This window comes from Gopherus flavomarginatus, chromosome 1, assembly GCF_025201925.1.
Source record: "Gopherus flavomarginatus isolate rGopFla2 chromosome 1, rGopFla2.mat.asm, whole genome shotgun sequence".
Classification (NCBI taxonomy): Eukaryota; Metazoa; Chordata; order Testudines; family Testudinidae; genus Gopherus; species Gopherus flavomarginatus.
The window spans coordinates 9,533,024-9,550,470 of NC_066617.1; the positions used below are offsets into that span (position 1 = coordinate 9,533,024).

The window sequence follows — 17,447 nt, forward strand, 5'->3', positions numbered from 1 at the left end:
AGCTACCATTGTGTTACAGTGCTGACCTAGGGAGAAGTGCCCCTTCTAAGGGCAAGAGGATGCTTCATTCTCCATGGATCATTCAGTTGTTAACTGCCATGCTGTAAAGATAACAATTGTGATGAAAGCTTTGCTAAATAGACAGTTACTGAAAACTGGACTGAGAACACCCAGTTTAATTCAGCACAGGCTATGCTGAATGCCCCTCAGATACCTTTATTATCATAACAAGCATCAATTTTGAACTGATTTGAGAAAAACAGAGAAGGGCACCATTTTGTACGTTATATTTATCCCTTTCTGTCTTGCGTGTAGAATTTCTAAACTTGGATTTCTGTGATACTTGCATCTGCTTTCATCCACGGAATTCTAAGTGCTTCATGTAAGTAGTATTAGACTTGTTTTGGACGTGGTGAAATTAGTTATGTTGTAACTAACTTTGTATTGTAGAGGTCACAGTGACAAAGCTGGAAATTAGAACCCTGGAGTCCTAGATCATTGTTCTGATCTAGCCACTAGATCATTCTCTGGTTCAGCTCTAACAATGGGATGAGTTGAAGATTGGGTGGAACTTGTGCTTTTTGTTGGTTACAGATGTATAATTTTCTTCCTGTTCATTCAGTTTTAGTTGAAAGATTATCCTGTATGACATATAAGAAGCATTTTGTGACTTCAGCTCTACCTCTTTAAGGCTAGGGTAAAAATATGCATATCAGGTGTCTGACCAGAGCTTCATGCAACTGTCAGTAAAAGCTTTTGGAAGTTATTTGTTTGCAGCAGATCACAACATAGCTCTTACAGATAACTTCCATTTAATTAGTGGGGTCCAAAAAAAGAGTTCAGATGTTATTAAAAGCTATTTTTTCTATTGCCACACGTTGTGGCCATATACATTTGTGTTCAATAGGAATAAGTTAGATCTGTAAATTAATCTTAAGCTAACTCTGCCAGTTACATTTTTCTCATATATTCTCTTATGGCCACTTTCATTCATATAGTCTTATACACCTCTTCACTGATATAACATGACCTGATATAACACGAATTTGGATATAACGTGATAAAGCAGTGCTCCGGGGTGGCAGGGCTGCACACCCCAGTGGATCAAAGCAAGTTTGATATAATGCAGTTTCACCTATAACGCGGTAAGATTTTTTGGCTCCCAAGGATAGCGTTATATTGAGGTAGAGGTGTATCTCTATGTCAAGATGATAGCATTTTGGGAAGATGGTGACCTCAAGTCACATAAGCCAGCTAGTTCATCCAGCAACTAGTACATTTTGGTGATAAATATACCTTCCCATCCCCAAATTTATTGCGTATGACTGTGTGATCATTCTTACCCCCTCCCCTTCTTAGATAGGAACTTAGCTTTGAATTGTAAATGTTGTTACAGGAGTTTCTTGCCTTTCGGGATCTGAATCTGCAAGCACTTCTTTGAGGCAGATAACCAATGCTATGTTTGCCCCTTTGGCCTGTTTCTAGGTTTAGAAAATGCAGTTCTCTCAATCTCTTCTGTATGGACTAAGCACTTGCTAATCTACAAATGTTATTTAATGTACACACAAAAGTGGTCTCTCCTATCTTCTGAAAATACAACACATGCTATCATAAAATCTCATAACACTGTGTTATTTTTATTAAATATAATCCAGCACCTTTTTACAATAATTATATTACAATTGTTTAAATTACAGTTGTGAAAATCAGGTTTTTTTGGTGGTGTTTTGCTGCTAATTTAGGTATTCTCAATCCTCATAACTGCAAACTAACAGTTTTACTCAAAAAATCATCTTCGTACTTTTTGTGATGAGGGAGGGAGCGAGTATTGTGAATAATGATAACTACAGAAGGAAATGATTTTGGGGGAGTGCAGGTGGAAAGTTTTTGGTCCCAGATGTTCCTAATTTGTATACAAGAGATACTTATATTGCCCCGTGAACTTACAGTACAGTGTATGATGAGCTATAAGGAGGTAAAAATCAAGACTGTTCCTAGGCCATAATTATTAAAAATCAGACGTGAACTTTTTGGAAGTCTGTGCAATCAGTGAAAGATGAGAGTGGTGATCATGATAGCTTGTACCAACAATTAATCTTTCTCATCCTACATGCAGAAAACCTCCACTGAGTCCATCATGGAAGACAAATCTATTTTTATGGCATTTGAGATCTGTTCTCTTGGAATATTAGCACATCGTGTTCAAGCGACCCCACTAGCAATTTTTCTGTGAGGTCTTCATACTCCCAGGGCTGCAGAGGACCTGTGCTTTAGCAGCTGCTCTCTTTTGCCCTTTATTACATTAACCTTCCCTTCTAAGTACACTGGGCTGCCTAAAGGCCTGTGGATACTTTGTGTAACCTTTCTCTTTATTCAGTGGCAAAAAGCCCTCATCTCTGTACTTAACATTTCCTCTGGCAAAGTTTCTTTAGTCCTGTCAAGCCAATCTGACAGACAACTCTTTGTTTCATTTCCAAACACTCGATATCAGTTGTCAGTCTCTCAGCCTTGGAGATCATTTAGCAAAGTCTGTCCTTTGTCCACCTATTCCTTCCTTCCTCCTCCCCAGAAAGAGGGAATTACGTGGAACAGGTTTAGGGTATGTCTACACTGACAAGTTTCTATGCCACAAATTATACCACTTTTATTAAAACGCTAGAATTGAACTGCTGTTACATGTCCACACTGTGCTTTTTGTGATGCTGGAGCACATCCATATTAGCAGCTCTTGCAATGCCTCATGGGGCAGGCTATCCCACTGTGCAACTGGTCGCAGAGTGCTTTGGGAAAGGTTTGCAATGCCTCATGGGGCAGGCTATCCCACTGTGGTAGCTGTCCCACTGTGCAACTGTCTTGTAAGTTCAGACAGCAGCAGGAAGCGACCAGTCCTGAGGCAGAAGGAGGGGGAAACCCCAACATCAGCCCCCGCCTCCCTCCCTGGACTCTGCACAGCAATCTCTCTCTCGCTTTCTCACTCACTCACACACATCTGCCTCTGTGTTCAACAGCATCAGCATTCCACATTAATGGTTTTCTGTGTGTCCTGGAGCAGATCAGCACAGCACACAAGGGCTGTCAGAAACTGTGCTTTGAAAGAGGAGGGCCGCATGTTTCCAGGGCAACCGAGTTCAAAACAATGAGCAGAGGGGTCACTTGAGGCATTACGGGACAGCTCCGGAGGCCAATTACATCGCAGAAAGCAATCAAGTGTCTACACTGGCAATAGAGCACTGTAGCCTCTGCACAAATAGCCTTACGACTGTCATTGAGGTGGTTTTTTTTTTCGCAGTGTTGCAACTGAGGAGTTTCTGCGCACAAAGTGTCTTGGCAGTGTGTACATGTCTGCAGTTTGAGCACAAAAAGCTGCTTTACTCCACAGAAACTTGCCAGTGTAGACACGCCCTTAGAAAGCAGTAGATGAAGTATTGGAACTCTTTTAAATTGATAACGGTGCATAGTAAATTCAAAACTCTTATTTTGAAGCAGCAGCAGAAGGCTAACTATGGAGGTCTCAAACAAGCTTTCTTCTGAAAACTCTGTAGCTGTTAATGAATTTTGAAGTTCAGAGCCAATTGGCAGTGGTGAACTAAAGATTTTCCAGTATTTCCAGAGCTTATTTTGAAATCTGCTTTTAAACATATCCTGCTAAATGAAACTAATCATGGTTTTTCTGCTGCAATGGATAGCAAAATGGTAGACAATATGCAGGTCAAACACAGCATACAAGTAATCAGTTAACTAAAGATTATGAATTTGTTCCCTCTTTTGTTCTTTACTTTGGCTGTTTGTGTGGCTGCTATTCTGTATCCTAGGGATGGCAGCATTTTCAGTGGTGGTTTGTATTGTATTGTATGTAGCTTGGAAAAAGCGCAGTTGTCTCTTTTGAGTTTCTAAGCGAGTTTGTGTATACATATAAAAATATTTTCCTTTCTTCTGCTGAAACGTTTGTACTTCAATTGCCTCATGTTGCATGAAGGAGATGATGTATTGTGAGAATGTTTTTTGCCGATATCTTTCTTCCTTGGCTATTAGCATTCAAATCCAGACCATGTGAATCCAGCTGTTGCTTTTGAAAATGAAAATGATAGCTTAATATTTGAGCTTGTTCTGACCACAGGTGATTCCCATGACTGGTAACATTTAACACAATTTAGGTTTTTAATAGGGGAGAGTGTAGGCTACTTTTCGAAGGTGACCTTCTGAAGCTATTTTCTAAACCACACCTAGGTGAACACTTTGTTTATTAGAGCTACTTTGTAAAGAAGCAATGAACCTTATATAATTTCTCATTTACAACTAAAGTGCAACATTCAGCTAATTGAATACATGGCTACTGTTAATTATTTTGTTATGGCTAATTGATATTCACTGAGATCATGTTCTGCAGCCCCTTAAATATAATATTACTTTGCAAGTTTATATTTGAGCAGTGACTTCTCCTACAATGGCATGCTTATGCAGTTTGCTTTATAAATGTTGCTGTGATTTTTTTCATTTTTTACTTTTACAGTTTTGTTTGCTTTGCATTATATTATAAACACAAATAGCATCGGCCACTTGGTGGATACTTTTTAATTGAATTATATACAGGGCTGGCAAAACTTCCAGTTTCCTTCACAGTTCAGGAAACCAAATGTTTGTATCTAGACTGCTCATTCCCATAGAGGTGCATGGTTTTTATATTACCACTGATAGAGTAAGAGTACCAGGATAAGATATTAATGTCATTGTGTATTCTCAGGGAATGATTACACTGCAGTGTAATCAAGCCAGGACTCAGGCACAGGACTGAGCCCAAACCACCCTTCTATCTACTCACATCTCTTAGACCGGGCTCACGCCTAGGGTCTGAGGACCCTATGGGAGTGGAGGATCCAAGCCTGAGTCAAGCCAGGACCCAAGATTCAAGCCCTATTGCTTTGTAATGTAGATGTAGTTCCCTCACCCCCATCGACTTGGGTCCTGGGAGTCCGCCAACCGTATCCCGTAATTCCATGGGAAACTTCCTTTGTCCTCTCTATCTCAAGAATCTTCAGTCAACTCCAGGGAAATGAAGGCAACCCTCCTTGGTGTAGTGGAACAGCTTGGTGAGTCAGCATTTAACTCTTCCATTGTCTTCAGAAAACCAAGCTGCAAACATATCATCAAAGAGCCTTCTGTGTTTGCTGTGGAGACTGAATCAAAGAAGTCTTTTTTTGCAGACCATGCTACTTTATGATCATAGGAGCAAAGTCAAAATCTGGCAAATCTCTTGTGTGAGGCCAGCAAAACAGTGAACTTAAGAGTACCAGGAATGACCATGCATGCCAGCAAATAGCAAAGAAGCTAGCCGTGTTGCAAATTTACCAGACTGGTGACCAGTGTAGGGAGCGAATTAAGTGGTCAAGGCTGAGAACGGGAAAACTAGGAACCAGAACCGCACTTCAAGCAACTTGCCAACATCATTCCCGTTTTATGAGGTTTTTGATTGGGTTCTGGGCACTGTGCCAACCAGAGAGCCAGTGGTGGTGCATGATGACCTAGTCAGGTGGGATGGAGCTCTTCTGGCCCCAGAATCCAGCACGGCCACTGATGGGTGCCAGCAGCAGGTGCCGACTGAGGACAGTAAAGTCATTCTTTTGCTGTAACTGGTCCCATAGGAGGCTTCGCAGCAGGAGCAGCGGCAGCATATCGTGGGGCTGTACTCAGAGGAGCTGTTTAGTGTCCCCCTTCATGGAATAGCCCATTGCACAGCCTGGAGCAGACACAGAAGGAACAGAAGCTGCCCTGAGCCTGGCAAGTTTCTGGCTCCATTTAATGTTTATTAAAATAGGAATGGGAGAGATGGTTCATAGAATAGCAAATGCAAAAGTTATTAGAAGCCCTGGTTAGCAGCGTGTATCCAGTAGTGGCGGATTGTATACCATCAGCTGCTTGGCTTCCCTCCCACCCCCATGTGGAGTGCAAAATGGAGACTGGGAAATGCAAACATTAAAATGCAGTAAAATTCACTTGCAAGACAAAAGCACAGATTTTTGCTAGTGCATTCCTGTTTCATAAAAATAATACCCTTACGTTGCTGTGCCTGTAAGTACGCTGCTTTGTGACCACTCAGCACCGTAATGAGCTGCCTGGAAACAGTGAACTGTGTGTATGTATGTGCAGGGGAGAGGTACTGTAACAAATTCATCCAGAAATGTGGCAGGGAGATTGTGGGGAAGGAGGATGGCTATGATGATGTATGTTTGCATTCAGTCATAACAAGCTAAGCCATGTGGAAATGAACGCATCATCCTGTTGATTCCCTCATGAATTCTGACCCAATCCTGGATGTTCATACCTACAAACTTTTCCTGAAGCGGGAACTCCTGATAGGTAGTCACATTTTGGGAAAGAGTGTATTTTTCAGGACCACCTCATTAGCTGACCAGCCCATTACACTCATAGATGTGCTATGCAGTCACTATACGTTTAGATACTTCAGTTGCATACGCTGCAGGTTTCCCACCAGCAGTTTGAAATCGTATGTCCCTTTGCCATTGGGCACCACAGGAACTGTTATGTCCTCCAAAATGTGGAAGGCCTGAAATGATAGAAAAAGATTTTGTAACATAACTACTGATGACACACCATCTCCTGTCCTCCCCCCGCAAGCAGATCTGCAATTTTTAGAAAATAAAAAAGAACTTTGAATTTGTAATTTACGATTATCTTTTCACTTCTTTTGCTACAATTAACCAAACTATGTCCAGGGACCTTCTGTGCTCTAAAGCATCCCTTTCACAATATACTGAAGTTTAATTTGGAAAAGTAATATTTTATGTCCTTGAAATTCCACAAGGATTTTTTCTTTGCTCTTGTACTGAGTTATTAGACACAGTCTTGTCCTGTTCCAGGTCCGTCAACCTCTACTGGCTTTGGTACCTCCACAGTTCGCCTGTGCTGCAATAGAAACCTGGGCCCACGTAACCTCATGAACCATTCCAAGAGGAAGCATTTCCGTTGGAGTTCTGGACAGGGCCAACAAACAAGTCTAGTATCAAAGACAGAGGGAATTATAGCTAGAGGAAAGACATGAAGATGGGCAAGGAAACTGACTGCGCAGCTTGAGGACAGGGTTTCAGTGCGGGAGCAGGCACATGCTCTGCAATTCCTGGAACAGAATAGAGCTAAGGAAGGAAGGCAGAGCTTATCAGAAAGAACTGTTTGAGCAGCTGTGGCTGATATCATTAATGGGTGCAAGAGTACTGGCTCCTACTGCATCACCCACACCACAGCCTGAGTCCCCTGCGTAGTACCCAGAGATGCATTCCAGAAATAGCTTGGAAAACTCCATGGCTGGGTGGCCCATGCAGTTGAGCACCATAAGCAGCAGCCCAGGCAACATTGCTGCAGGCAGTCCTCCATATTGACCCCATCCTCTGTGGATGCTTTCACTCTGTTTCTCCTTTCCCAAGTGTATGGCAAACAGGGAAAGGAGAATGAGGGACCAGGGGGACATGCAACAGTAGGGGTTCTGTATGATTCATGATTTCACTGTTTGCACTTGTTCATGCACTTCGTTTTTATTGTCTTTTATTTCCTTAAAGTTTCTGTTGTTACTGGTGTTTTGGTTCTGGCCTGCCTGGGAACGGGTGAATGTTGTACTTTTCTAATACGTATTTATAAATAAAGATTTTTATTTCATCTATAAAGTTTATTGCTATCACTGCATCACATCATACAATATTTATTTAAAGTAATAAAGGTAAATATGTGATCAGGAACAATTAGGAATTAGTATGCAAACACTATTCCTCAGTACAGTTATCTACATCAATCCATACTTCAATCCAGGGGTAGGCAACCTATGGCACGGGTGCCAAAGGTGGCACGCAAGCTGATTTTCAGTGGCACTCACACTGCCCGGGTCCTGGCCACCAGTCCAGGGGACTCTGCATTTTAATTTAATTTTAAATGAAGCTTCTTCAACATTTAAAAAACCTTATTTACTTTATATATATACAACAATAGGTTAGTTATATATTATAGACTTATAGAAAGAGGTCTTCTGAAAACATTAAAATGTATTACTGGCACGCGAAACCTTAAATTAGAGTGAATAAATTAAGACTCGGCACATCACTTCTGAAAGGTTGCCAACCCCTGCTTCAATCACTTCCTTACATCAGTCCATACTGCGAATCACCTCCTCTCGTTTCATAAGTGATCATGTCATTCATAAGTGCGTTGCTTGGTAATCAACCGCCCAATCCTTTCCCAAGAATTGAACCTACCACAATCAATGAGCCCCACCCCTACAAGCACATTCATAAAGGTACTGCTTTCCCTCTTCTACTGGGCCAGGCAAGTTTATAATGTGGGAGCACAAAGCATCTCTGCCTTCTGTTGTCCAGATGCATCCAGCTGTGGTAACTGCACTTTCTAGCTGAGGGTACCAGTTCAGTGGCCCCTCGCTGTTTTAGGTCCCTTCAGGGGGAAATGACTCATCTCTGGCTTTCCAAAGGTTGTGAAGAGCACAGCAAACCATAATATGTCCAACAGGATTTCGAGCTGTCAGAAGCACATTGAACAATATTTTATACCTGCTGAGTGTAATTCAACCGTCTTTTGCCAGGGCTTCTGAAATTAGGGGATAGTTTTACAAGCCAAGGCAAAAAGTGGTATATGGGGTCCCTCACAATAACGGTGAGGACGGCAACTCCATTTGTGACAATGTCATTTGGTGGGAATAGTGTCCCAGCCTGTCCATGAATATAGACTCCTGATCAGTGAAAAACCCTGTCATCATGAACTTTCCCATTGCAATCCATTTTGACATTAATAAATTGCTCTCCATGGTCCACAAGGGCCTGCATAACAGTAAATACCATTTGTGGTTTATGTAATCATGTGCTTCTTAAGGAAGGCAAAATAGGCACACATGAGCCCCATCAGTAGCCCCAGTGCAATCTCGAAACCCCGTTCTCTCAAAGTTAGCAATTACTTCAGTAATATCTTTGATACCTGCCATCTTGGGGTAAACCACATGCCTGATTGCCTCAGAAACCTCTGCCACCACTTTACTCTCAGTCAGCTTTCCAACACAAAAGTGATTGGCAACAGACCGATGGCAGTCTGGCGTAGCCAGCTTCCAGATAGCTATAGCAACTTGCTTTTGCACCAGGATAACTGCCTTTATGTATGGGTCTTTATGCTGGAGGGTCAGGGCAAGCTGCTCACAAAGCTCCAGAAATGTAACTTTTGTCGTGAAAAAGTTCTGGACTCATTGCTGCCTCATCCCAGGTTTGTAGGTCCTTCCAGTCTGTGCTTGTGGCCCCGTTCCAGAAGTGCTGGTCTACGCAGGGGGCATCAGTTGTTGTACCGAGTATCATGAGCAACATCAGCCAGTTCATCACCATCCTCTTCCTCGTCTTTCTGCTCCATCATAAGCTCTGTCAGGTGTCTTTGGTGGGTCAGAAAATGCCACTAAAGTGCCCACCAGTGTCTGACGGAAGCTCTGTCCATTTCCGGATGTAGGAATGAAAACTCAAGTAAGAGATGTTCTCCAGAAGGCGCTGCCTCCATGTTGTCAGCTCTGGCAGCTGGTAGTGCACAGACAAAAATGACTTCTCAGCAGGATGTGTTAGTGGGTGTAGTAGGAAGAGAGCCTAAGGCCTTGGCTACACTGGCGCTTTACAGCGCTGCAACTTTCTCGCTCAGGGGTGTGAAAAAAACACACCCCTGAGCGCAGCAAGTTACAGCGCTGCAAAGCGCCAGTGTAAACAGTGTCCCAGCATTGGGAGCGTGGCAAGCTAATCCCCACGGGGAGGTGGAGTACCTGCAGCACTGGCACTGCGACCACACTCGCACTTCAAAGTGCTGCTGCGGGAGCGCTTCGGAGTTTTTAGTGTAGCCAAGCCCTAAGGCATAAGCCCTTTTATCAGAGGCCTGAGGCCTAAACTAAAGTAATGATCAAACTTTCTAATATAAAGCAAAGTTAAGTTGTGAGAAAGAGGCTCACAGAATTTGGCAAAAACAGGGCTAATATTGCGAAACTAATTAGTGGTAGGCATAAAAATATATATACAAATTCCAAAAAGGTGATACCAAAACACCTCAGTACCAGCACATTCCCCAAAGATAACAAAAACACACTGTGACCCATCCTAAAGATAAGGTCAGGATGGCAGTATAATGAATAAAAATGTTTTAATCAAACCATTGTGTACAAGGTAACGGGGTGGTGGTTAGCCATGTCAGAGAGTGGCATCTAACTACGTCAAAGGGGTAATACATAATTTTTTGTATTGGTGTACCTCCGGGAAAGTGTCTTTGTCCAGCCGAGCGGGCAGTGGAAAGTCCCACCACTGACTAAGCTGCATCCGTTGTCACGGGCATACACGTGTTAGTGTACCTGTAACCGTTGAGCCGGAGCATTAGCACTGTGCTTCGTCGGCAGTAAATCTGGCCAAGCACCTTTGCTGCTAACCAAGTCTGGTGGTCTTACTGAGCAATTTAATCGGAGCCTGCTGTACGGGCTCTCTGGCCAAAGCCAGTGCGGCATGGACAAAGAACACATGCATGCAGCCGAACATCTGACGACAGTGGGCTGTTCAAACTTACTATAATGTGTAGGTTGGACAGTGAAGCTTACTCACAGTGCACTCAAATCAAAGGGTTAGAACAGTCACATTTCAGGAGGGCGCTAGGGAGTCTGGGATGTGGTTGGTTTGAGTTGGGGCTGTGTGCTGCAGTGTGGATGTCAGAGCCACAGGTTCAAGTACAGGTTAGAAAATTTTTAACGTACTCAAATTTTTAAATTCAGCTAGCGGCCAGATAAAAACATTCCTAATATATATATTTTAATGATATTTGGTCATTTCTGTTTTTTGAGTCCTGGTAAGCTGGCAGATTTCAAGCAGACAAAAGTGATTTCTGCTTTAGTAGCAGCACATACGGTTTCTCTGATATATGATATAATATGATATGGATGCCTGATTATGTTCTATAGCAGCTTGACTGGGACTGTCATAAAACTAACTGCATCCAGAATGACAAGTGTAATAACGTTTTACTATAGTTAGCATAGATTACAGGCACTAAGGTAGTGGGCTGCAGTGCTGAGATCTCAGTACAAAAGGAAAAGCTCTTGTAGTTATAATATGCATGTGAAATTCCTAACTAAAAACTCACATTCTCTGTACAGGTTAGTAGGTTCCAAGTCTACCAAGAAAAGAAGAATTTTAGTTCTACAAGTAGTTGCATCCAAGGTTGCTCTATAAATGTGAATGTGTCATGATTCCTTGATTTTTTTACGTATTCCATAGTTTCTGTGACCTATTAACTATTCAATTTCTTTAATTTCTGCCATTGACTTGTGCAGTAGGATAGTGCTGCATACTCTCAGTATTTTAAATGGTCCCGCAGGCAGGTTCTCAGCAGGCAGATGCAAAAAGCAGAACTCCTTGACAAGAGTTCCTTATGGTTGAAGCACATTATTTCCAAATACACCTTTTTCCTTTTCAAAGCAAACTTTCAAAATAGTGTTGAAAGTTGCCATTTTTTCAGATTTGAGTAAAAACCCTGTTTTAATATAGCCATTTCCTGGCCATCATTGACAGAACTTTTGACTCTTTATCTTGATCCACCTTTACCTTATCTACAATCCTTTCTTCATAGAAAGTTTCAAATACTGATAAAAGTCTATCTTCAAACACTCACAATCTTACACTTTTGTAATAAGTGGTCCGCTTCTAACACAATTACAAATCATGTTAAATTATGTTGTAAACTATTTAAAGGTGTCTCTATACCATTGTTTTGGCTAGCGCTGTCCATGTCCATGTGAATTATTGGATGGGAAAACCATGCTGGCAATAACATGGATGGAAAGTAAAATGGTGCTTACCATGGTTATAACTAGCATGATATAAATTTTTATGGATAGGTTCTTAACTTCTCTCTACACTTCAGAGACTGCCAAGTTGAGAAAGGGGAACTAGGCCACAAAATGGTAGTCTCCCAACATGAATAAAACATTCTTTGCTCTTGCGTTGTACATGATATGAAACCACGTTGCAGCCTGGCAAAGTCCAAAGCTGTTGCACAAATTAGGAACAGTTATAACATTGCTCTGTTTTGTTCACAGACAGGACGTAACCATATTAACTGTGTTAGGACTTGTCTATACAAACACTTAGTTCACAGAAAGCTGGGGTGTCAATCTACTGCACAAAAGCCTGCCATGCATTAAATGTCTGTATGGACTCTAGTGCCGTGCACTACTAGTTCCCTAGTCTGCTTTGATCTTTTCCTGTTTCAAAATGGGGTAGATCAGAGCACACTTGGGAACTGTTAGTGTGTGGTAGCAGGGTACTCATAGACATTTTGTGCATGGCAGGCTAGTGCAAGCTAGTTTTGCCCCCTTGTTTGCTGAAAACTAAGTATTTGTATAGACAAGTCCTTGGGTATTATCAAGTTTTAACCACTTCCCACAGTTTGGTCTGTTTTTAGTATGGCATAGGTGGGGTTTAAGTCCACTTCTTCAAGTTTGATGGCTTTCTGTATATTTCTCATTCTACCGCTTCCTGTTTTCACTCCAGGGAAGAGTCTCTTCATTTACTACTATTGGTTTCTTTCAGAGAAGTACGGGGAATTGATTTTAATTGATCCGTTGAACTAGTTGAGGAGAATGAGTTTGTGATTAGGTGCTTTGTGGTCTCCCCAGTCATTACTATTCGTATTTGACCTTTTTGTGTTTTACTCTTAAACTTTCTAAAGTTGTGAATCTTTAGAAATGTGGAAGGTGAATTGCATTATGACATTTTTTACACTCTGTTGACTTTTCAAAGACCGTTTCATTGGATGACTTTGTCTCATCAGTAGGATCAGGTGATATATTTATAGTATTGAATTCTGAGACCTAAAGCTTATTAGATTACTGTGAGCATTTGGAATAGTCATAATGGAATTTCATTACATTTTCTTTATTACTCAGCTACTTATCTGTACTTGGGTATTCCTTTTCATCGTTAGTTTGCAAGTATTTCAGGGATCATGGTAGGTCTTGTCACATATGGAATGAAGTTGTACAGGACAACTAAGGATAATGCATTAGGAATCTGAGAGGTGAAATGATTTTTATAGAGAGAGGAACTGGTAACGTTTTCGTAGCCAGTGCCTGTTATGCTGATACTGTAATTTCTTAATTGCCCCCTTATGGAAAGGTTCTTGTGTGATGTAATTCCCACATTGTACATTGAAATGTAAATGTATTTTGGTGATCTTGATTTAAAAAAAACGAATTTCATTTTTTGATGATTCTGGCATTTTCAGAATCTTCTGTTTCTTGGAGTAAGAAGCATATTTCAGATGTAATGAACATTATATTTTAGTAATACAATGGATTCCTTCACACCATAATAGCGTAATGGCATGTAAGTGTTTCCAATTTAAATGATTCTTAGACCATACATGCAGCCCTACAAAATTGTCATAAAAATTTACCAGCTCAGGCACGAATGTAATAGCTTGCCCTTTACAATGATGATTGTATTGGAAAATAAAACTAGTCGTCCTGGGTGAGTATATTTTTGCAAGGCTGCATAAATGTGATTAATATGATTTTTCCTAGAGCTTTCTGATGTGTCTTGGATTTCTGACGTTACCCCCACATTGGTCTCTTTGTATTCTTTATGTCCTCCTGTCATGTACTGAATTCATGACTTTATTTGTTTTTAACTTTACATGCTTCAGGAGATAGAAATAAAGGTAAGCAGTAAAACAGGGAACAAAACGAGGGATGCAGAGTGCATATTTTATGCATTGAAAGACTGTTTGCCTAAAAACATGGTACATGGTGAATACCAAAAGAATTCCCTGGGCGTGTTGAGCAGAATAAGTCCTGTGTCCACAAATAAAAGTACAATATAGAGAGCAGAGTTTGTAAGTTTCCTGCCAATGCAATTTAAAGATGCCGCCTCGAGGAGTGAGGACACTCAATTTCCAGTCTCCTTGGCATTCCAGCTGATGCTGCCATCATGGGTGTTTGTTGTGGTGGGTTTTGTGATGTTGGTGCTTGGCTGAAAGGCACTCAGTAGAGATCAATAACTCATTTTAGATAGGCCACTGAATGGCCCTCAGTGGGCAATGACTATTTGATTATCATCAGCCGGGGATGAATTTTTACCAATATACTAGAGGTGAAATGTTCTACATCCTGTTACCAATCCCTTGACAAACATTCCCCTCTAATGGAGTTCTTATATGTGTGCACAGTATATAAATATTTTAAAACTGTCCTTAGTGAGTCACATTGATCCTACATATCCTACTATAAGCAAAAAGCAATAAAATACCGCCTCGCTTACTAGTGCTGAAAATCCAGTACCTTTCGTGAGCGCTCAAGTCATAATATTAAAAGGACAGAAGTCCATTAGCTGTAAGTAAACAAGGAAGCATCACATACAATGGTAAAAGCTTTGCAAATTGTTCAGCAGCTGCCACTCCAGCAATGGTGGTAATTTCCAGAGAGGTGAAAAAGGGACTGGTGGGGTAAAAGTATGGAAACTGAGTCACAAGTCCACCCTCCATTTAGACTTAATCAAATGTCTCCTTTCTGTATACACTCAGACAGAATTATTGTCACTTACATTTATGCCAGACAAATAATAACAGACAAAGCCGAATTGGTAAATGGGCCACCTTCTGTGGCAGCGGGAAGTTCTTCTGCATTCTGTGATAAACATCACCTTCTCTGATCCCTGGCTCTGCTCCTTCAGTCCTGTTCTTTCGTTTCTGGTCCCATGCTGCTTCAGTTTGGGACCATGTTCGCTTACGTCCTTTATACATGTCTACTTTACAGATTATTTCATCTTGGTCCAATAGCCTTTTAGCACATCAATGCTTTGTGTTTTAGGTAACTGATACATTATGGATGTGCAAGCTTCAGTTACTCAACTTTTGGTTTCTTCTTGTTTTTGCAGTTTCTGGGTCATTTCATTTTATGTCACCTCTGCCCCCTACCCAAGGTTTTCCCAGAAAAAGAGTTTATTTTTTCATTACATGTTTGTGTATCTCTCACTTACATCTTCCAGCACAACGTTACCTTTTGTTCTGTCAGCAATAATGTGATTTTAAACAAACCAGCAATTCTGCGTAAAAGATCCACGCTTATGCCAACAAGGCCTTGGCCCAAGCATTACCTTATCTGTACTCCTTCACTACCCATAGTTACAAATCATTAAAATATAGCTAACAATTCATTTTATGTATCAGTGTTCTAAGTCAGACGTTGTTCAGTTCTACGCCTAATCTATTAGAAACTGTGTGCATGGTGGGGGTGGGAATTGTACAAAACACAATTCTTAAATGGCAGTATTTCTTACTACTTTAAACACAGGTTTTCATTCAAAGTCTAGTTTTGTTTGTGAATCATTGGAAGTTTTCCTGTGAATGTATTTTGAGGATGTGTCAACTTCAGGGCCTTGATCTTTAGTTGTTTTTAATGGTACTCCAACAAGACAATGGAGCAATAGGTACACAGTGCTTTAAGGTCTGATCCAATGGAGCGTTTAAGCATCTGAGCGGTCTCATTGACGTCAATGGGACTACTAAAGAGCTTAAAGTTAAGCACATGCTTAAGTGCTATATTGGATCAGGGCCCAGTGCAGAGCTGTTAATTTAAAGACATTTTTTTAAATCACATGCCAATGTGTGGGGTCTGTAGCCATGTGTACACCAAAATCTCCATTTTATTTTTGGGCTTTTAATATGCTAACATTCTGACTACATATGGCTTTAGTCTGGAATTAATAGGAAGTTTTCTTAAATGCAATAGTTGGCCATGAAGTTAACCTTCCAGTAACGAGTTAATTTCAGAGTAGTGTGCTTGGTGCCATCTTTGTAACATTTCCAAATACATTTGGACAAACTATGTCACAGCTGTTGAGCAAATAATAATAATAATACAACAGACAATTACATTTACATTTTCAATGCAGCAGTCATCTTATTAATACTGTATACTGGTTTGGCAAAAACTATTAGGCTGCAGTCTTCAATTGCTGTATACTACTTACTGATACAATTTATACTTGACTTTTTGCTCTGCAAGCGCTGCTTTTTCTTGATCTGGTTTTATCTTTTCATTTCTTTTTTTAGGCCAAGCAGCTGGAAGAGAAAGACAGAGAACTGAAGAAGCACGATGCGTACTACAAAGAGCAGCTGGCTCGACTGGAAGAGAGGGTGAGTCCATTTTTCTTGTTTAATTAAGAGTTTTGTTAATTTCCGGTACCAACTTCATGGTTTCTATTTAAGCTTAAATATCAGCAGGAAGGATTTCATAAGCCAGAATTAAAATGATGGTATGAACTGGTTTTTGTCTCTCTCTGTTTGAGAAGGAAAAGAGAAGACTGAAGATAGAGGTTATTTTGAGAATCATTTTTTGATTACTTGATGACTGATATTGTCTTTTAGATGAGTTTTTATCTCTCACAATATTTACACATAAACTGTTTTTATCATCACAAGAGGTTACTTTTCAGCAATAAAGGGCACACAGGATGAAAAACCAGTGCAGGTGAACTGGTTTTATTTCACTGGACATTGCCCAACGTTCTCAAGATTATGAGTGAAATGACAACTTTCAAACTTAATTATCGTCCCCTTCCCCTCCTCCTCCAGAAAATAAAAATATAAAATAAAAAAATAAAAGCACAGTCACATATGTGGTTAGACAGAGATCATTGCTCCTAGCCAAACCACCAAAGGTATGTAGGCAAAGATGCATCTTTATTGTAATTTGACATGTTTAGAAGGCACTGGCAAATTTTACATGAAAAGAATTTGAAACTACACTGCAAACAGATGGAACAATCCAGATAGCTTAATAATAGTGGAAGTGTTATGAAATGCGTTCTTTTTAATGAAGTAAATATTTCAAAAAGATGTATTGCTATTAGTATTTGCATCTTACATAATGACATTTTATAACAAATCACACTTCTCACCTTTTTGGCAACATCTGGAACAGTGGTCCCCAACCTTTTTGTGGCCAGTAGCACATTCGTGTTTTCAGAAGAGTGTGGTGGGCGCCAACATTTTTTCAAGGCTTATTTTGTGTTTGTACATTAAATAATACAAAAAATCATATTTAATATTTCATGATATATGAATCCAGAGAGAATAGAGAAGCCGCGAGGGCAGAGAACACCGGTGCCCGCAGCCCCGGAGTACTCTGTCTCCAGCAGGTGCGTGGCCCCGGCTTCTCTCCCCTGCTGGGCACTAGGCGGGCTCTGCAGTTGCCGGGGACAGAGAACCCCGGCGCCTGCAGCCCCGGAATCTTCTGTATCTGGCAGGCAGGGGGCTGCGGCTTCTCTCCGGCTTAAGCCGTGGCCCTGCGTCTGCCTGGGACTGAGAACACCGGTGCCCGCAGCCTGCAGCCCCGGAGTTCTGTCCCTGGCAGGCATAGGGCCGTGGCTTCTCTC

At 41.0% G+C, this 17,447-nt stretch overlaps 1 protein-coding gene across 3 annotated transcripts in view; it reads left to right on the forward strand.

The window, feature by feature from the left end:
- Positions 1–17,447, forward strand: part of CHCHD3 (coiled-coil-helix-coiled-coil-helix domain containing 3) — a 281,390-nt gene that overhangs the window by 176,617 nt on the left and 87,326 nt on the right. For all 3 annotated transcript variants that reach the window (XM_050937020.1, XM_050937018.1, XM_050937019.1), the window contains exon 5: positions 16,123–16,206. In XM_050937020.1, the coding sequence (XP_050792977.1) occupies positions 16,123–16,206 (84 nt within the window). The remainder of the gene's footprint in view (positions 1–16,122; positions 16,207–17,447) is intronic.